At 36.2% G+C, this 18,278-nt stretch overlaps 1 protein-coding gene across 3 annotated transcripts in view; it reads left to right on the top strand.

Annotated features, from left to right (window-relative positions):
• The window catches only part of LOC127655914 (platelet endothelial aggregation receptor 1-like), a 76,948-nt gene that overhangs the window by 25,885 nt on the left and 32,785 nt on the right, over positions 1-18,278 (top strand). For 2 of the 3 annotated variants that reach the window (XM_052143977.1, XM_052143978.1), the window contains exons 2-3: positions 17,404-17,514; positions 17,708-17,809. In XM_052143977.1, the coding sequence (XP_051999937.1) occupies positions 17,404-17,514; positions 17,708-17,809 (213 nt within the window). Of the gene's footprint in view, positions 1-17,381; positions 17,515-17,707; positions 17,810-18,278 lie in introns of all 3 variants that reach the window. The other variant, XM_052143979.1, reaches the window with a different exon arrangement.

Raw genomic sequence — 18,278 nt, 5'->3', positions numbered from 1 at the left:
CTCAAACCTCAGCAGTGCCCATCTCTTTAATTTCTTCACCTCAGAGGGTTTAGTTTAACATGGCAGCACACACCATTGTGTGTTTAAACATGAGTATGTATGCTTAAATGTGAATGTAATTTGAATGTGCTCCATACATGTGGATAAAATATAACCGTGTGTGTAAAAACCCAGTATTGGTAAAGACATGTGTTTTGTTTGTTTGACCTCCACGTGTCTCAGGACCAGTGAAGCCACAGTCATGTAGTCTGTGGTTATTTGGTCTACAGTGCCTACACTATACAAAAATCCTGTTGTTTAAAAAAAAAAAAAAAAAAAACTGGCAGATGTGGTTGCCAGAATACTTATGTAAAAAATACTGTTCAAATGTAAACAACTTTACATAACAGACAGTAAATTTTACAGTTTAAAATGGTTGTAATTTACATGACCACGCTGGCACTGTAAAAACAATTATGTTAAATTTACAGTAAAAAAAATCATAAACTTGATATTAGACTTCTGAAACTGTAAAAATCTACTTTTTACTTTATAATGTATTGTTATTCACTGCAGTAATTACAGAAGAGCACTTGATGTCATAAAGTTCATCAATAGTGGCTCTTCCAGCAGCAATGACCAATAAACATGTAGAGACGGTGCTCAGTGTCACTCACACAAACACTAAACACCATCAGGGTAACACGTGAAATTTAAATAATGCAGTAAATATTAACTAAACTACATCAAATATAAAGCAGAACACCCCAATATATTTAACTGATATTAAAAATAAGAAGAAATATAACTATTCTCATAAAATATAATGAAAAATGATGGGTCATGCAGGGAATTGTGGGAATATTGTTTTTACTGTAATTTTATCAATATTTTACTGTATTTTACTTTTTACATCTAAACAATTACATTTTTACAATTATTTTTGTAAAAACTACTGTATTGTCTTTTAAAATATATATAAAAAATTTTACTGTATATTTTACAGTTCAATTCAATTCAATTTTATTTGTATAGCGCCTTTCACAACACACATCGTTTCAAAGCAGCTTTACAGAATATCAGCATTAACAGATGATAAAACTATAATGTCTATAAAGTCGATTAATCATCATTGTGTAATTTCGATAAAATACGATTTTTAATAGTGTTTAAAAATAATTAAATGATAATTGTATTAATAACCCCAGTGAGCAAGCTGTAGGCGACTGTGGCAAGGAACACAAAACTCCATAAGATGTTGATTAATGGAGAAAAATAACCTTGGGAGAAACCAGACTCACTGTGGGGGCCAGTTCCCTCTGGCTAACATTTTGAATGTAATGTAAATATTAATTATGTATAGGTAAAATCATGGTTTCAAATTATTAAACTAAGTGTTAAGGGTCAGTGATTAAACATCGATTGTGTTTGAACTGTAAGATTAATGACCAAAGTCTTTGAAGTCCATCTTGATTAATTGCAGAAGTTCACATAGATGCAATTGTCCTTGTTAATTGGCTGATGAAGGCTTTTGTTGGCAATAGTTAGTCTATGCATTCCATTTCAAGATCGTAGTCCATCTATAGACCGAGGTGATGCAGGTTGGAGTTGGCATCATTACATCCTCTGAAGTCCGTCATAATAGATTGAAGTGATGTTTGGCTGGCACCGGCTGCATTTAGTCATCATCATTCTGCGACATGTAGCAGTGGAGTCCAACATGAAGCAGGAATGGTGCTGGATCCAGCCGGTTCTGGAGACCTCAGGATAGGAATCCCGAGGTTGAGACAGGGAAACAAATAAAAAGATGTAAGCGTAGATGCCATTTAATTTATTGCACAGTAAGAGATCATGCTCAAATTTTCTGGTTTCTGGTTCCTGCAGACCCAACTAAAGCAGCCTAATTGTGGGTTGGAGGATAAATTAGGTGTATGCCTGGCTAAATAGATGAGTCTTTAGTCTAGACTTAAACTGAGAGAGTGTGTCTGCATCTCGAACAGTGTTTGGGAGACTATTCCATAGTTTGGGAGCCAAATATGAAAAGGATCATATTACATACAGTTAATAATTATTAATCAATACATTTTTATTTCTGTAGCATTATTACAGTCTTTTACCCTTAATATTACAGAAATTTTAAACAGTGTAGAAGGAACCAACTGTCAAATTGTGAGGTCCCCCATAAGGCCCGAGGAGTTCTTGTCTCCATGCCTTTAAATGGCAGAACATTTTTAACACCACTTAAAACACTCTGAGACTGAAATATAACAGCAGACAAGGCCAAAAAGGCTTCACCTATCCATTTTGGTCTCACTGACTGCGCTGCTTTAAAAGGCATTTTATCTCAAAACACCCTGATGAGAAATGGTTTCTGTTCATTGGGGACTGTTATTCTGGTTTCATGAATTACTCTTAAAAACATTCATGACTAGAACAGAACTATTGCCATGGGATCAGTCTTATCATATTATCTGGCTGTGCAGTATCTACAATTTCAATTTTATGTAATTAACATGTAAGAGCAGCAAAGAAACATAGAAATAGGAAGAATTGTATTAATGGGTATAATTGTTTAGTTTCTGAGCACAACTTAAAGAGCCCATATTATGCTAATTTACAGGTTAATAATTTTATTTTGGGGATCTCCAAGAATAGGTTTACATGCTTTAATGTTCAAAAAATATAATATTTTTCTCATACTGTACATTTATTTTCCCCGCTGAATATACTCTGGCTGTCTCTTTAAAGCCCCCCTTTCCAAAAAGCCCAGTCTGCTCTGATTGGTCAGCTGGCCTAGTCTGTTGTGATTCGTCAACAGCGTAGAGCGTGTGTCGGAAATGTAACGCCCCTTACCATAACCTAGTTTCAGCTCCCGATTCTTCCTGAGCAGCTGTAAACACTATTGTAACTATGGTAACAGTGGCATTGTTTTTGGCCATACCAGCTCTAGCCCAGGTCCAATAATTAATGAAATAATGAAGGTTTGGAAGAACAAGCTGATCGATCTGAACCACCTTTGCAAGCATGACTTGAGCAGGACGTTTCACAGGGTAAGTTTTTATTTTGTAGCTTTCTTACAAGTACACTGTTGATTATTGTGAACCTAACAAAGCTTCAAGTAAAAGACACGTAGTGAATCTAAGTTAGTCATCTTTTGCTGTAATGGGTGTAGATGAACTTTTTCACCTGAGATTTGAACTTACTGAGGCTTACACCCGGTTAGTGTGCTAGTTAGCCGTGGACTACCTTGAATAGCGGCTGTAATGTTTTATTTAAAAGCCGGCCCACACGAGCCTGGGTAGCTCAGTGGTAAAGATGATGGCTACCACCCCTGAAGTTCGCTAGTCTGAATAACAGGGCTGCTGATAACTCCAGCTGGGTCTCCTAAGCAACCAAATTGGCCCGGTTGCTTAGGAGGGTAGAGTCCCATGGGGTAACCTCCTCGTGATTGCTATAATGTGGTTCGCTCTCGGTGGGGCGCATAGTGAGTTGTGTGTGAATGCTGTGGTGGATGGAGTGAAGCCGGGTTGACAGTCTCAGACGCGGAGGCAGCTGAGATTCGTCCTCCACCAACCAGACTGAGGCGAGTCACTACACCACCACAAGGACTTAGAGCACATTGGGAATTGGGCATTCCAAAAGGGGCGAAAATCCCCCCAAAAAAAGATAAGTTGGCCCACAGCAGAATAGTAAACCCTTACCAAAACAATAACATTACATAGCAAGTTAGCTGAGCATTACTGTGGATTGCAGATGTAAATTGACCATTTGTAAAAATAAATCCATCTACACACATGATCACTATTCATGATAGTCAGAAAGACAAACAACCTGCATAATTCTACACCATTGTAGGTAAAAGTGGTCTAGATGATTAGCTAGCAGGTTAGAAGAGGCCTACAGCTGTGCACTGGGTGTACACCGTAGCTACAACACAAAACTCTGCATTTGAACACTTGGTAGCAGATAAATCCACAAATAATCAAGCATACTTACAGGTTGTGATCCTGAAGCTCCCGATTGACCCAACAAATTGGGAACTGCACCATCTTTCAGGGGTAACCGACTTGAAACCGACTGGACAACACAAACCCCACTCATCCTGGCCTCGGCTATAACTACGTTTGTCTGAGGGCGGGTCAAAGTAGCCCTTAGACGGGCATTATGCAAATGTTTTACATAGTGACGTAGATACTCTACAGAAAAAATGGCTGGACTACAAACAGCCTGTTTCTTATAGTTCTTGAGCTGTGTTTTTTGTGGGAGAGAATAACTCCCTTTTGCATGGACTTTGTGCTTTGTATATTTACAGACCATTTACATGCACAAAGAGCTATGTTACACATTAAAGGAAAGGTAAAATCCCCAAAATCATGATAGGGCCTTTAATATAGATTTTAATTCATATAGAATTCAGTTAAATTGTGGTCACAGGTGTGCTTATATACTGTATACTATTTTACAAAGGTTTCAGTTGTGGCTCATCCAATCAGAATATAGATTCAGAACTTTTTGTTGTGTAATAATAGTTTTGTGTGTGTGTGTGTGTGTGTGTGTGTGTGTGTGTGTGTGTGTGTGTGTGTGTGTGTGTGTGTGTGTATAAACAACAAACAATATAAAGCTCTTTTCCTTTCATGCCAGACTTATTCATAATTTACAGTACCACATTTTTCATTATATTTCCATCAAAAATAATGATGTGATATAGTCTTACCGTCATATAAAAATTACTCATACCATGATATAAGAGTTTGGTCATATCACCCACCCCTGTGTGAGGTCTTGCAAATTTGGAAGGTATGACATAACCCAGTTGGGTAGAAACCTCAGGACTAGAATCAATTGCAGATCATCAACACAAACACACAAGTTCATATTTACCTGAGAGATACTTAAAGAGGAATCAAATGTGTGGCTGCTGATGGTTTTCTAGATCGTTTCACACTTTGATATGTGTGGAGTGGTGACTGGTGAGCTTGCTCGCTGTGACACGTGCAAGTGTGGAAGAGTGCTGTCTGAACCCTGAGAGACGAGAGTGTTAAGAGAGAGCAATAAAGGAGGAAGGGCCTACATATCCTGTTTTTCTCATTTTGAAGGACTGTTCCAAGGTGCAGAGTAGCATGACATAAGCTATGCTCAATAAGTGTTCCATAGCCCTACCCAACAAGTTAAGACACCGTCAGTTTTCTAAGACACTACATTTGTAGAGATTAGCTGCATGGTTGAGAATTTTAATAAGAGATTAAGCAGTTTTGTTATTTTATCACCAAGATAATACTGATGATGTTTAAATAAATAAATATAGAAATATACATTGTTAGTGCTTGTTAGTTAACTAAAGTTAAAAAATAAAAATTTTGATTTAAAAAATGTATTACTATAAGTTGAAATAAAAATTAACCAAGATGAATAAGCAATGTAAAAGTATTGTTCATTGTAATTTCATGTTAACTGATGTTAACAAATGGAACCTTATTGTAAATTGTTAGCTTTAAGTTTTCAATTTCAAAAGAAATTTTTATGTGATTTCATGGAGTGGTGATGGTGTAGTGGGCTAAAGGACATAACTGTTAATCAGAAGGTCACTGGTTTGATCCCCACAGCCACCACCATAGTGTCCTTGAGCAAGGCACTTAACTCCAGGTTGCTCTGGGGGGACTGTCCCTGTAATATGTGCACTGTAAGTCGCTTTGGATAAAAGCGTCTGCCAAATGCATAAATGTAAAAAAATGTAAATGTACATTTTATAATGACTGTATCTGTAACAGTATAAAGGATGTGCAAGGAGGAGGCGGGAACCAGCTTAACATTCAAATATTTATATTAAATATCAGTAATATTTCATGTAAAATTAAACAAAAAGACACAAATGCACACATGGCAGCTGCGTGTGGCTCTCTCTCTCCCAAACTGCCGCATCCAGCTGAATTTATCCCTCTCCTTGGCAGACTAGCCCGATTGGGGGCTGTGCGTGCATACCCACCCTCCTCCTCTTCACAGTATAATTTCAGATTTTGAAATAATTTCCAAAATAATATATCCATCTGTGCTGTGAATGGCCACTCTCCACCAAGTTCTCTTTTGTCTTTTAGTTAAAAGTAAAAACAAATGCGATGCTGTTTGGAAATAGGAATAAATTGTGTAACATTTAGGCCATAATCTAAAAGCAGAAAAAAATCAATGGTATTTAGAGAAAGAGAGTATCTTGTGAAGGAATTAGAATCAGCAAAATGTCAGACTTCATCTTTCCAGTTATTCTTATAAATCAAAAGTGCAATTTATTTTTTTTCATCTGACTCATCATATTGCAGCCCTCCAGGATTTAAAAGCTCACATTCAAAACACAGTCTTTCTTGCAGTCCCTCATTATCCATTGTCACTTGGGATACATCAGAACAGCCTCTAGCTGCCAGATTATGTTTTTTTTCTTTAGTATAATTATGGCTTGTAAGTGGATATTCTGGTGGTTTAGATCTGCCCCCAATATGACGCCTTCTCACAATTCCGCCAAACTGCAATGTTCTTGTTTGGCTGTAATGGTTTTTTATGGGATAGGTAATGTAAGTAAACAAAAGTGCACCAAGCTGCATAAAAAACAGCCAAAAGGCTCAGAACGTGAATCATCTGGTGTGTGTGAATTGTGTTTCTTGGGGATATACACAAACAGTAATTTTGCTGTATGAACTTGTGATTCAAAACACTCAATGGGTTTGCCAAACCAAAGCTTTTACCATAGAAATACACATTGCCACAGCCTTTGAGAGTAAACTAGAGTATTAAACATGGAAAAATGGGTGGAGTACAATATTGCAATGACTCACTAACCCCTGGTTTATTGATGAGGGGTTCAACCCCCACCCCCCAACACACACACACATTAAACACAGACATAGACACTATATGGCACTACTCTAAACCAGACCACAGCCAGCTAAACACTCTGTGGTGTGGAGGTTGAGTATGTGTTTTGAAATTCATTCCCAGATGTTTTACATTATGGGGCTTTTATCCTAGTTTACCGTAAATGGTTTTTACTGGTTTAACTGGAGTTAGTGTGTCTGAGCCAGGGCTGGGGTTTTGGTCAAATGACAGTCAGCTCTGTATTATTCCTTTGCCTCATCTCTACTCCCACCTCTTTTTTTCAGTCAGTCTGTCTCTTTTTGGCAAGGTAAATAACGGTGTGGTAAATAACACACATCTGTATTGCCAGTAGCAGGTCAGCTGCAGACAAGTTTTATGATAAATTACAGTAAACTTTCAACTGATTAGCTGAGATGCTTTATGTTGTTTTTGCTGAGGATGAAGGACAGATGAATGTGGATAAACTGAGATTATTGAAATAATGATGTTTAGACCTGAGTGGTTATATTGGTCTGCTTCTGACTGTTGAGATAAATGTTAATTGTAGCTCAGACAAACAAACATGAAAAGTAAAGTGTGTAATTTCTGCACCATGGCACCAAACAAAATTGCAAAAATAAGGAAAGTTTTCAGATTGGTTTTAGAACAATCTCCCTGTCTTCTAATGGTCAGCAAATGTATAAACATATCTTTATTACAAGGATTAACCCCTTGAGATGAAGCATCTCGTTTTCGAGGGGGTCCTCCAATACATCAAAGCAAAAAAAGAACCAAAACAGCAGAGCAAATATCACGGTCAAAAACCGCACAACAAAACACAACAACACACACACACCAGCTCACAATGCTCAACCCCACCCTACCCAACACGATCCCTATAGATAACATGATAGAGAAACAACCACATGTCTAGCATTGCACAAGGTCAAGGACTAAGAGTAATACAAAAAGAAAAAAATAAATAAATTGAGGATAAAAATAACAATAATAATAAATAAATGAATAAAAATGAAGACATAAAAATTAGAATTAATAAACACATGACCAATGAAGCCCATGGTCAAACAAACAAAACTAGAAACAAAGACAAATATTCTGAAGATATTCCCGAGAGCCCTTCGAAACGCTGTAAGTGAAGTTAAAGAACGGATAAAAGAGGAAGATTGTTCCAATCATATGGAGCCTTAAAACAAAATGCATATTTCCCTACTTGTTTTTTAACTCTAGGAACAACAAAAAAAATCTGATCATTGTATCGCAGGCTGTATAGCTGAATTATAAAGCACCAAGTGTTGCTTGAGATAAACTGGATAATTCAAGTAAAAACTTTTAAAAATAAACTGTAACCAGTGAGACTGTCTCCTGGCCGAAGGGGCCAACCAGGACAACTGTCTGTATAACACACAGTGGTGTGTCCTGAAGGGACAACGGAGAACAAAACGGCAAAGACTGTTGTAGACCACATCAATGGAATGCAAACAAGAAGCAGGAGAGTTCTGATAATAATGTCGGCATAGTCCAAAATAGGCAGAAGCAGCTGTAAGACTATTCTTTTCCTGACCGGAAAATTAAAACATTTAACAGATTGATAAAGTATTTTAAGACGAGAGTAAAGTTTGTTTGTCAATGCTTGTACATGAGTTTTGAAAGATAAATCAGTTTCCAACCAAACACCAAGATATTTAAAGGTCTCAGTTGACTCTAAAGGAGAGGAATCAAGAAAACAAAGATTAAGGTTGTTTTCACCTATATCCAAGGTTTTTCTATGGAATAATAAAGAGTAGGACTTGTAAGAGACTTTGATTTATTAAGGAGAAGTTTATTTGCCAATAGCCACTGCTGTATAGAATTAAAGTCATACTGTAAAGCGAGGTTTATCCCGGAGATAGTGGGTTTACTACAGTAAATGACTGTATCATCGGCATAAAGATGAATATTACAGTCTGTACAACATAAGGGCATGTCATTAACAAAAATAGAAAATAATAATGGTCCCAAAGAAGAACCTTGAGGGATGCCTTTTACTATACCTGTATAATCTGACTGACAACCCCTGTAGGACACACCCTGATGACGATGATGAAAATAGCTATTAAACCAGAGTAAAGATGATCTCGCAAGACCAATAGCATGCAATTTATCTAATAGAATATAGTGATCAACTAAATCAAAGGCTTTGGAGAGATCTAAGAAAATGGCACCGGTACACAGATTGTCATCAAAACTAGAAAATATATCATTAGAGAGTTTTAAGAGAGCAGTGGTAGAGGAAAAGTGTTTTCTGAAACCTGATTGGCATTGAGTAAGTAAATTATTATCAGATAAATAACCAGATAATTGATTAAAAATTATTTTCTCAAAAACTTTAACCACACTATTAATTATTGATATTGGCCTATAATTGTTCAGAATTTGTGAGTCTCCACCTTTGTGCAAAGGAATAACTTTAGTACATTTCCAAGCAAGAGGCACTTCATATGTATCAAATGACATATTAAAAAGCACAGCCAATGGTGGTGCTAGTACATGCGAGGCAAGTTTAATAAACTTACCCTCAAGACCATCAGGGCCAGGACTACTGCTATTGGAAAGCTTATTAATAGCCTGTTGAACTTCCGTTGATCTAACCAGTCTAAATTTGAAAGAACTACCGCAGGGTTGGCTGTTAAGACACGGGTCTGCTGAAAAAGACAGGAGGTTGGACAAGCGGTATTTGAGAAAAAAGCAAACTAAAGGCATTAGAAATCACGGCTGGATCATTAGTTATTTCATTATTAATTATCATATTATTTGAAGTATTATTGGACTTACCAACTAGAGTGTTAACTCGCATCCAGAATTGCTTTGGGTTACTTAGTTCATTTGACAGGCTATCTCGATAATAATAGGCTTTAGCGTTTCTTGTTTGAGTTGTACATAAATTTCGTAATCGTTTGTATTTCTCCCAGTCTTCAGGCAGTTGTGTATGTTTATGTTTAACCCAGGCCCAAATAGATAGTCCCACTCCATGCTCTTGCCATTGGTCAAGCCAATGTTGTTATGTTGGTCAGGGATGCGTTTCTGAAAAGCATTGTTATCCAACTATGGTTGCAAGTTCAATCATGACCAACAACGATTTGGTGTTTCCTGAAATCGTAGTTCCAACGAACATTCGCAAACTGCAGCGCAAAGTTGTATGTCTGGAACAACAGCTATCCACCTGTGATTTGAAGCATAGTCCCTTCCTAGTTTGCTGTGTGGACATCATTTGACTTTGCTGTGGCTTCTATATCTTTTATTCATATACTGTATATCTTTCATTCTATCAAGACTTTGACCCCGTTTACATGCACTTAAAAAACTGTCTATTCCGGGGCTGCAGAAAGCAGTGTTCTGAAACGTCCCGTAGACGCAAATGCAGCCTTTTAAGGGATAAAACCCTGTTAAGAGAAAGTGCTTTAACAAGAATGGCTTCTGTTGGAGAACACAGCTTATTTGTCCATGTTAACGTACAAGTTAATTTATTATATTTTTTTGAAGATTGCGCATATGCGTATGAGCTCAAGTGCATCAGGGGTACCCTGAATTATGATGTAAATGGAAACCCCACTATTGCAGTGCAATCATCTGTCGCTTTCTTGTCTTCACAAAGTACGTGTAAATGAGCTATTATAATGTGATATGCTCAGAAGATATTAATCCACCCCCATCTAACTTCATTAATGACAGCTCTATATTGTTGAACCAGTGTGGGGCGAACAATGGATGTGTGACATAGTTACACTGCAAGGTTTTGGAAAACAGTTGTCACTAGCTGGCAAATTTTTCCAATGATGCATCATACTATGGTGGTTAAGCGGTGAGTTACATAGTTGTATCGGAAACGCACCCCAGGTCAGGCCATTCAAACAAACAGAGCAATATTTTGGTAGCAAAATAGAGCCACTTTTGAGGAAATTAACCCATGAAAGGCTTACATATAGTCATCTCTACATATTAAGCTGGGACAGGAGAAATTATTTTAACTTTGAAATTATTACACACTTCACTAAGTGATAAGTTAGTATTTGTGCAACCTCAAATGAACTGCAACAATAAATTGTGTTGTGCGTTTTAAAAGACCCTTTGAGTAGTAGATGTATGACCTCATTAAGAGATAAGCATGTTTGCTGGCCTTCTTCCAAATGCACCTGCTACTGTTGTGTTGCCAGTTGCCACCAGCTTTCTCTGCTGATCTGTTCTTGAAACAGTAGGGCTGAAAACACTGGCTCTCCAAATAGATATATTCTGTTATTTTTCCAAATGGCCATGAATCTGTGTGCACTCTTGCATCTTCCAAGCCATGATCTCAGCTTTGGATGCTCTCTGGAGGGACATGTTTATGTGTTATTATTACAAATCATACACAAATCCCAATCTCTGTTTAAGTGGACTTCTAGAACTGTAGATTTAGAATGACATGTTGAATGTTTAAGGGCTTATTTTTCTCAATCTCCATCCTGCCTTCACAATACTTCATTGCAGGTTTAGCAGTTTCAGTGTGTGTTCAGTTCTTAGCTTGAACGAGAATGTATGTTAGTTGGAACGTGCAGGATATCTTCTTTTTGCACATTTGTCAATGGTCTTTGGAATATCATGGGAACTGCGATGATTATTATGAGAGAGACTATTTATGCATTTAGGTCCATAGGGTACAAATCCGTTATGCAACCTCTTTCTCCCACTGTCTTTTTTGTTTCTACCTCTTTCTGGCTGTCTTTTTTTTTTTGATGGCTCATTTTTCTTTTCTTCTTATTTTCCTCTCCCCCACATCCCTCCATTCCAAAGAGTGACTAATATTTTCTCCTTAAATTAGCACGTGGCCCCAAACAGTTGTGGAGAGGGACAGGAATGGGAAATTTGATCAATGCCATGTGCCCTGTGTGTATGAGACCCCCATACACAGACATTAAAGCTCTGCTCTGTGACTCCTTAGGTGTTTTTTATCTAACATTAATTCACTCCTCAACAGAGTTAAGAGAAACTGTGCGCCGGTCTTTGCACTGGAATCAGCTAAATTATTGATATGTCTATGGCTTGTTGAACTTAAAAGTAAATAGTTCACCCAAAAATGAAAAGCCTGTCATCATTTACTCACCCTCAAGTTCTTCCAAACAGTATCAGCCCCACTCACCATTCACTTTAATTGTATCTCTTTTCCATAGAATGAAAGTAAATAGACCGAGGCTGTCAATCCCTAATATTTTTTTAGTTTTTTATCCCTTTGTGTTTCAAAGAAGAAATAAAATATTAAAATAGTAAGTGATGACAGGATTTTCATTTTTGGTATCCTTTTAAAGGTGCACTCAGTCATTTTTTAAATATGTCGTCTTTCACTGGATTTGTATACTGACACTTAGCGGCTTGGATGCAGCATTATTCAAATGCAACAGTTTTCAGTTATCGATGCCATTGTAGAAATTTGCAATTCACATTCAACCAGCATTAACTTAATCCATGAGTGAAAGTGTCTAATAACAGGGCAGTTACTGAGAATAAGCGAGTAGTAATTGACTAGTCATGTGATTCTAACAGAACAGCTTTTCTAAGATTACTGACTGGTTTCTTCATTTGAATGTGAGTGGTACATATATTTACATATGTTTCAAAATTACAATCCATTTATTTAGAAGTAAAACTTTTTAAATGAGGAAAAATACTAAGTGCACCTTTAAGAATACCCTTTTGCCTTGTTGATTAATTGCAATCTAGATTATCTATCTCAAGTATTGGAAACATTCACAGAGTGATGGATCATGAATTGGACCTGATTGCAGTCCAGCATGTTCTGTGAGATAATTCATCTGTATTGGTTGGGAATGGTCTAAATCAGACCTGCTGTGACTTCCCAACATTAATATGGCTGTAGATTTAATCTTCATGAATGAAGTTTTGGAGCCGTGGTCTTGCGGTTAGCACATATGATCCTAATGTATTGGAGTTGTGGTACTCATGCAGATAATGCAGATTTTAATCTGGCCTGCATTGTGTCCTGATATTTCTCTGTCCCTCTAATAAAGAGGCAAAAGGCCAAATATACAAAAAAAAAATCACAATGGCTTACTTTATAGAACATTTCTAGCAGCGTTGTGTGCATTTTCACTTTGTTTTGTGTCTTAATCCCAAACACGAGGACAGTGCTTACTAACCCAGCCAAAGAAATTACTAAATCTGTTTTCATTCACTTTCCATTCAAGTGAAGCCCTCATTTGAACCTTGAAGCGGTATTGAGGGGCCTTCCAAATGCCTGAACATCTATGGTTTGGGTGATCAGAGTGCACTCGCTCAGGCTATTTCCTCAGCTACAGAGTGTTTGACATTTGTGAGAGCCAATGAACTAGTGAGTGCATCCCCTAAAAATATAGTGCCGTAAAAGACTGATTTCTAATGTGGCACCAATCCTTGTTGTCAGGTGCAAACAACATGTTGATGAAAGAAATATTTCTCTCTCTTTTCCTTCTTTTTTGTGCCATTTAATGCATCCTACCCATAACATGTCCACATGAAACCAGTATAGTGCAGGGCACAACCATCTGTTCAGCTCATTAATCAGCTCATAGTTTTATTCTGCACATTCTGAAGACTACTGCAACAGAGTACTCAGTTCTTACTGCAGTTCTATTAAATTAACCCAATTCATGCAAGGTTTTTAGTCTTCCAGGCTGTTCTAATCTAAAATGTCTGGTGAACTGATCAAAGCCACTTGGATGAGTGGCAAAACATCTTCAACAAATGTATAAAACAAAGTCCATATTCTTTTAAATAAAATAGTAATCTGATATTTGTCTCAGTGCACTGTAAAAAGTGGTAAACTGTAATTGTTACCCTTGTGTATCCTAATGTATTCAGGTTGATTTGTTAAGTTAAATAATATTTTGCCTTGAATACAACCAGTTAAATTAGATGTTACCACACGAAGCACATGTTTATGTTAACATTGTTTTCAGTGTACAATTGAAAAAGTAACAAAACTAATTGGAATAGTGCAATTGTTACTTTAAGTTACTATTTCTACTTGATCTAATGCTTAAAATGACTAATGTTGGTATAACCTAATGTTTTCTGATTGATTCAATAATATTAAATAATATTTTTCACTTAAATAAAATAATTTAGAAGATACCACATGAAGCACAATTTAAGGTTACCTGAGAAAACTATGTGTAAATAATTTGATCTGTGTGGCAACATCTAAATTAACTGATTTATTTGATTTAAGTCAAAAATATTAGTTAACATCACTGAATCAACCCAAATAAATTATGGGTACACCAACAAAAATTATTTTAAGGATTTGATCTGTTAGAAATATATTTATAGAGTAACAATTTAGGCTCTATTTACAGTGTATGAAATTTGGAAACATTCATAAAACATCCTGAATTTTATGTTATATCTTCATTCTAGATGGGGAAAACACTTGCAAAGAAGAATATTTTTTTATATTACTTGTGTTAATGTGGGGTGTTTTTTTGAGGTAGCACAACCAGAATCCTTAAACAAGCCAAATACCCCACTAAATGAAAGGACGCAACTTACAAAAAATTCAGCTGCTGCAGCATAATACTGTTGTTTACTTTGACTTAAATGCAATTACCTCAGACTCACATTAAAATGAGATTTAAACCATTTGTTTGTCACAGACGCTGTGTCGCAGTATACTGCTCATTAAACATGCTCCCAGTTTCTCAGCTCGCAGGAATCCTGATGTGGTCTCAAGTACTTTTTCTAGTGAAACATTTAAAGAAAAATAAATATTTACTCCAGCCCAGTGAGGGAACCTGTAAAACCCTATAGCTTAATGAAAACCTGACATCTACTCATAGAATGTTCTGGTTTCTTTCTTTCTGTTAGCATTGATTTTGCAGTCTAGGTGTTGGGTATGATGATGAAGTGACCCTTCATGTGACTTATTTCAGACATTTTATTCTTACTTTGTAAAGGTTTTTTTTTCTTTATCCTTTCTTAGATTACATTTAACCCTTAAACAGGCAACATGCACCAGAAGATACATACTCTTTAGTTTCTTTTAGGAGGTATGAGAAAGAGTTTTTCACCCAATCTTGTTATCATTTATAATAGTTGGGTCTGTTTTGAGTATGGAGAATCGACAAACATGACTTGGTTCAAATTTTCTGTGATCATTAAATTAGCCAGCCACATGGTGACTTTGTGATATTTTTTTATGTATTAATCTTACTTTTCTTCAGTAGAAAAACCCCAAAACAATAAAACTGCTCATATTAATTGTGAACATTATACCTTAAGATGCGGAAGAAGAAATATTTGTTGTTCATGCTGTTATTTACCACATTTTGTGTTCGTATCCCCTGAATACAACCTTAAAGCTAAACTTTTCTTAGTTTTGTTGCATGCACACACACACACACACACACACACACACACACACGCTCTCTCAAACTGGTCTACTCCATAGACTTCCATGCATTTAATGGATTTTATACAGATTTAATGATAATTTATATCCCCTAACCCTGCCCCTAAACCTAACCCTGACAGAAACCTTTTTGCATTTTTACATTTTCAAAAAAACATTGTTTAGTATATTTAATAAGACATTTGCCTTGTGGGGATGGCTGGCTGGGCCCCACAAGGTAGGTTATCTCAGGTTTTACTATCCAAATGTCCCCACAATGTATAAACATAGTACACACACCTTAATAGGGCCTTAATTTGTACCTTAATAGGGTAACGTATCCTGTGAGTTACAACTCATAAAATCCAAAATATATAATATATAAAAAAATTATTTTGGATATGTTTTACTTAAATCCAAATTATATGAAAAAGTGACATGAAAGTATTTTTTGCAAGTCATTTTTCATAATAAACTATATCGCTTGGCAGAGGATTTTTAACATTCAGTTTATTATTTATTATAAATTTAACTGTTTATTTAACATTGGTGTATTTTCTCATAGTGCTTTTGCCACCATTTTATAAAAAGTAATAAGTCATTACTTACACATTACAACGATTTAACCAGTATTGTACTGGTAGTGCACATTCCTTTTGGCTTATTGCTTTATTACTTTTATGCATTTGGCAGATACTTCTATACAAAAGGACTTACAGTTCATTTAAGGTATACATTTGATCAGTTTGTGTGCTCCCTGGAAATGACCCCACACTGCAAAAAAATAGATTTTTTAATGGTAAAAGACTGTAAAAGTGCTACAGTAAAAAATCCTTAATTGGTAAACGTGTAGTAACCTTAAAATATACGGTACAAAATTTCAATATATTCAAAAAGACAATACATGTTTTTTTAAATACAGAATTTTGTAAAAATATATTTTTTTAGAATTAAGATTCCTAATTTTCCCATATAATTAATGGTAAAAAAATTATATAATGTTTAACAAGAAAGTACATGTACTTTTTATGGTAAATTATTGTTAAAATTATAGTAAAAAACAAAAATCTGGCATTCCCAGAATTCCCTGCGTGACCCATTATATTTTATGAGAATAGTTATATTTCTTCTTATTTTTAATATCGGTTACATACTTTGTGGTGTTCAGGGTTATATTTGATGTAGTTTAGTTAATGTTTACAGCATTATTTGAATTTCACGTGTTACCCTGATGGTGTTTAGTGTTTGTGTGAGTGACACTGAGCACCGTCTCTACATGTTTATTGGTCATTGCTCCTGGAAGAGCCACTATCAATGAACTTCATGTCATCATGTGTCCTTCTGTAATTACTGCAGTGATTATCAATACATTATAAAGTAAAAAGTAGATTTTTTTCAGAAGGTTAATATCAAGTTTATTATTTAATAATATAAATTATGGTAATGCACCGTAAAATATACAGGTATCAAAATTACATCCCGTAAAGCTTGAAACGTGGTTACTGTGTTTTTTTTACAGTGAATTTCTGGCAACCACAGCTGCCAGTTTTTTACCGTAAATTAAACAGGATTTCTTTTTACAGTGCATGACCTTGGCCTTGCTAGCGCCATGTTCTAACAGTTAGAATTGGCATTTATGATTTACGATTCTATATAATTTTAAGGGGTTTCCCCCCACTTTTAAGGTTAATAGACTACAAAAATTTTCACATATATATTTGGAGGATTATATTTCTCTTTATGCTTTGCTCTGTACAGCAGAACTTCTTATAAATGACAAAATACTTAATATTTTGTTTCAAATGCTTTTTGCTAACCTTGGTAGTCACAATAGTGTCATAACAGTGCTGTGGCACTCCAGGGTTTTCTGTTTTCCCACTGTGTGAAGAGACTCCTTATAGAGCCAGTATGTGAGGGCAAGTATCCTGAGATTGTTCCAAAGATCATGTGTGAGAGAAAGTGTGTGCTCATAAAGCTGGTGTGAGCCTCAGAAATCCTCACTATGGGAGACCCTGCCTACAGAGTGCCTAAAGCATCCTCATATAAATAAAACCAGATGGCTTATAATGGAAGGAGAATTTAGCATAAGCCTCACAGTGTCATTTTAACAGTTATGAGGGGCAGAGTTTGAAAGTTTTATTGGCAGTTGACTGTTTTTCTCACAACAGCATGATGAAGATGGTGAAGAGCTGTGTGGTCCTGTTTGTCTTCAGCTGTGTGTGTGAACTGTCATTGTCTTTGGACCCTCGAGATCCTAATGTCTGCAGCTTATGGGAAAGGTAAGAATCATCTGCTCCAATATAAAAACTCCCATATAGTGCCAAGTGCAGCTGATCTACTCCACTGCACGCTAACTACTATTATTGGTTTGATACATCAATGCCTTTAACCCACATTTTTTATTTGTTATTTTCAGTAGTAGTTCAGCAGGCAGTAGTTTTATAAACTGAGAGAATATTTTTTCCTTTCCAGTTTCACCACTTCGGTGAAGGAATCATATGCTCGCCCATACGACCAAGTGTATGAAGAAACCTGCTCTGAACCTAGGAGTGCTAACAAATGTACCCGCCACAGGTGACACACACACACACACACACACACACACACACACACACACACACACACACATATTGGTGCGGCTATCCTTATGTTGATTCTCCATAGACATAATGATTTTTATACTGTATGAACTATAGATCCTAACCCTACCACTAAACCTCACAAAAAAACTTTCTGCATTTATACATGAAAATTCTTTTTTTTAATGTTTTTTAAGCAATTGGAATTACGGGGACACTAGAAATGTCCTCATAAACCATGTTTATAGCATAATACCCTTGTAATTACCATTTTGTAACCTAAAACCTTTGTAAACCATCCAAACCCGCCCACACACTCACACACATACACACACACTTAAGCATTGTCCACAAAGTTACACTGTGTTGACGGAGACTAAACTCTGCTTGAGTTATAGAATTTTCATCAAAGTGATCTGCAGAGGTTTTTGGTCTTCAACATAGGCCATTGGTGAGATTGTTTG

Source organism: Xyrauchen texanus, chromosome 15 (assembly GCF_025860055.1).
Source record: "Xyrauchen texanus isolate HMW12.3.18 chromosome 15, RBS_HiC_50CHRs, whole genome shotgun sequence".
Classification (NCBI taxonomy): Eukaryota; Metazoa; Chordata; class Actinopteri; order Cypriniformes; family Catostomidae; genus Xyrauchen; species Xyrauchen texanus.
The sequence above is the reverse complement of the archived record's forward strand: the minus strand, read 5'-3'. Positions and strand labels throughout refer to the sequence as shown.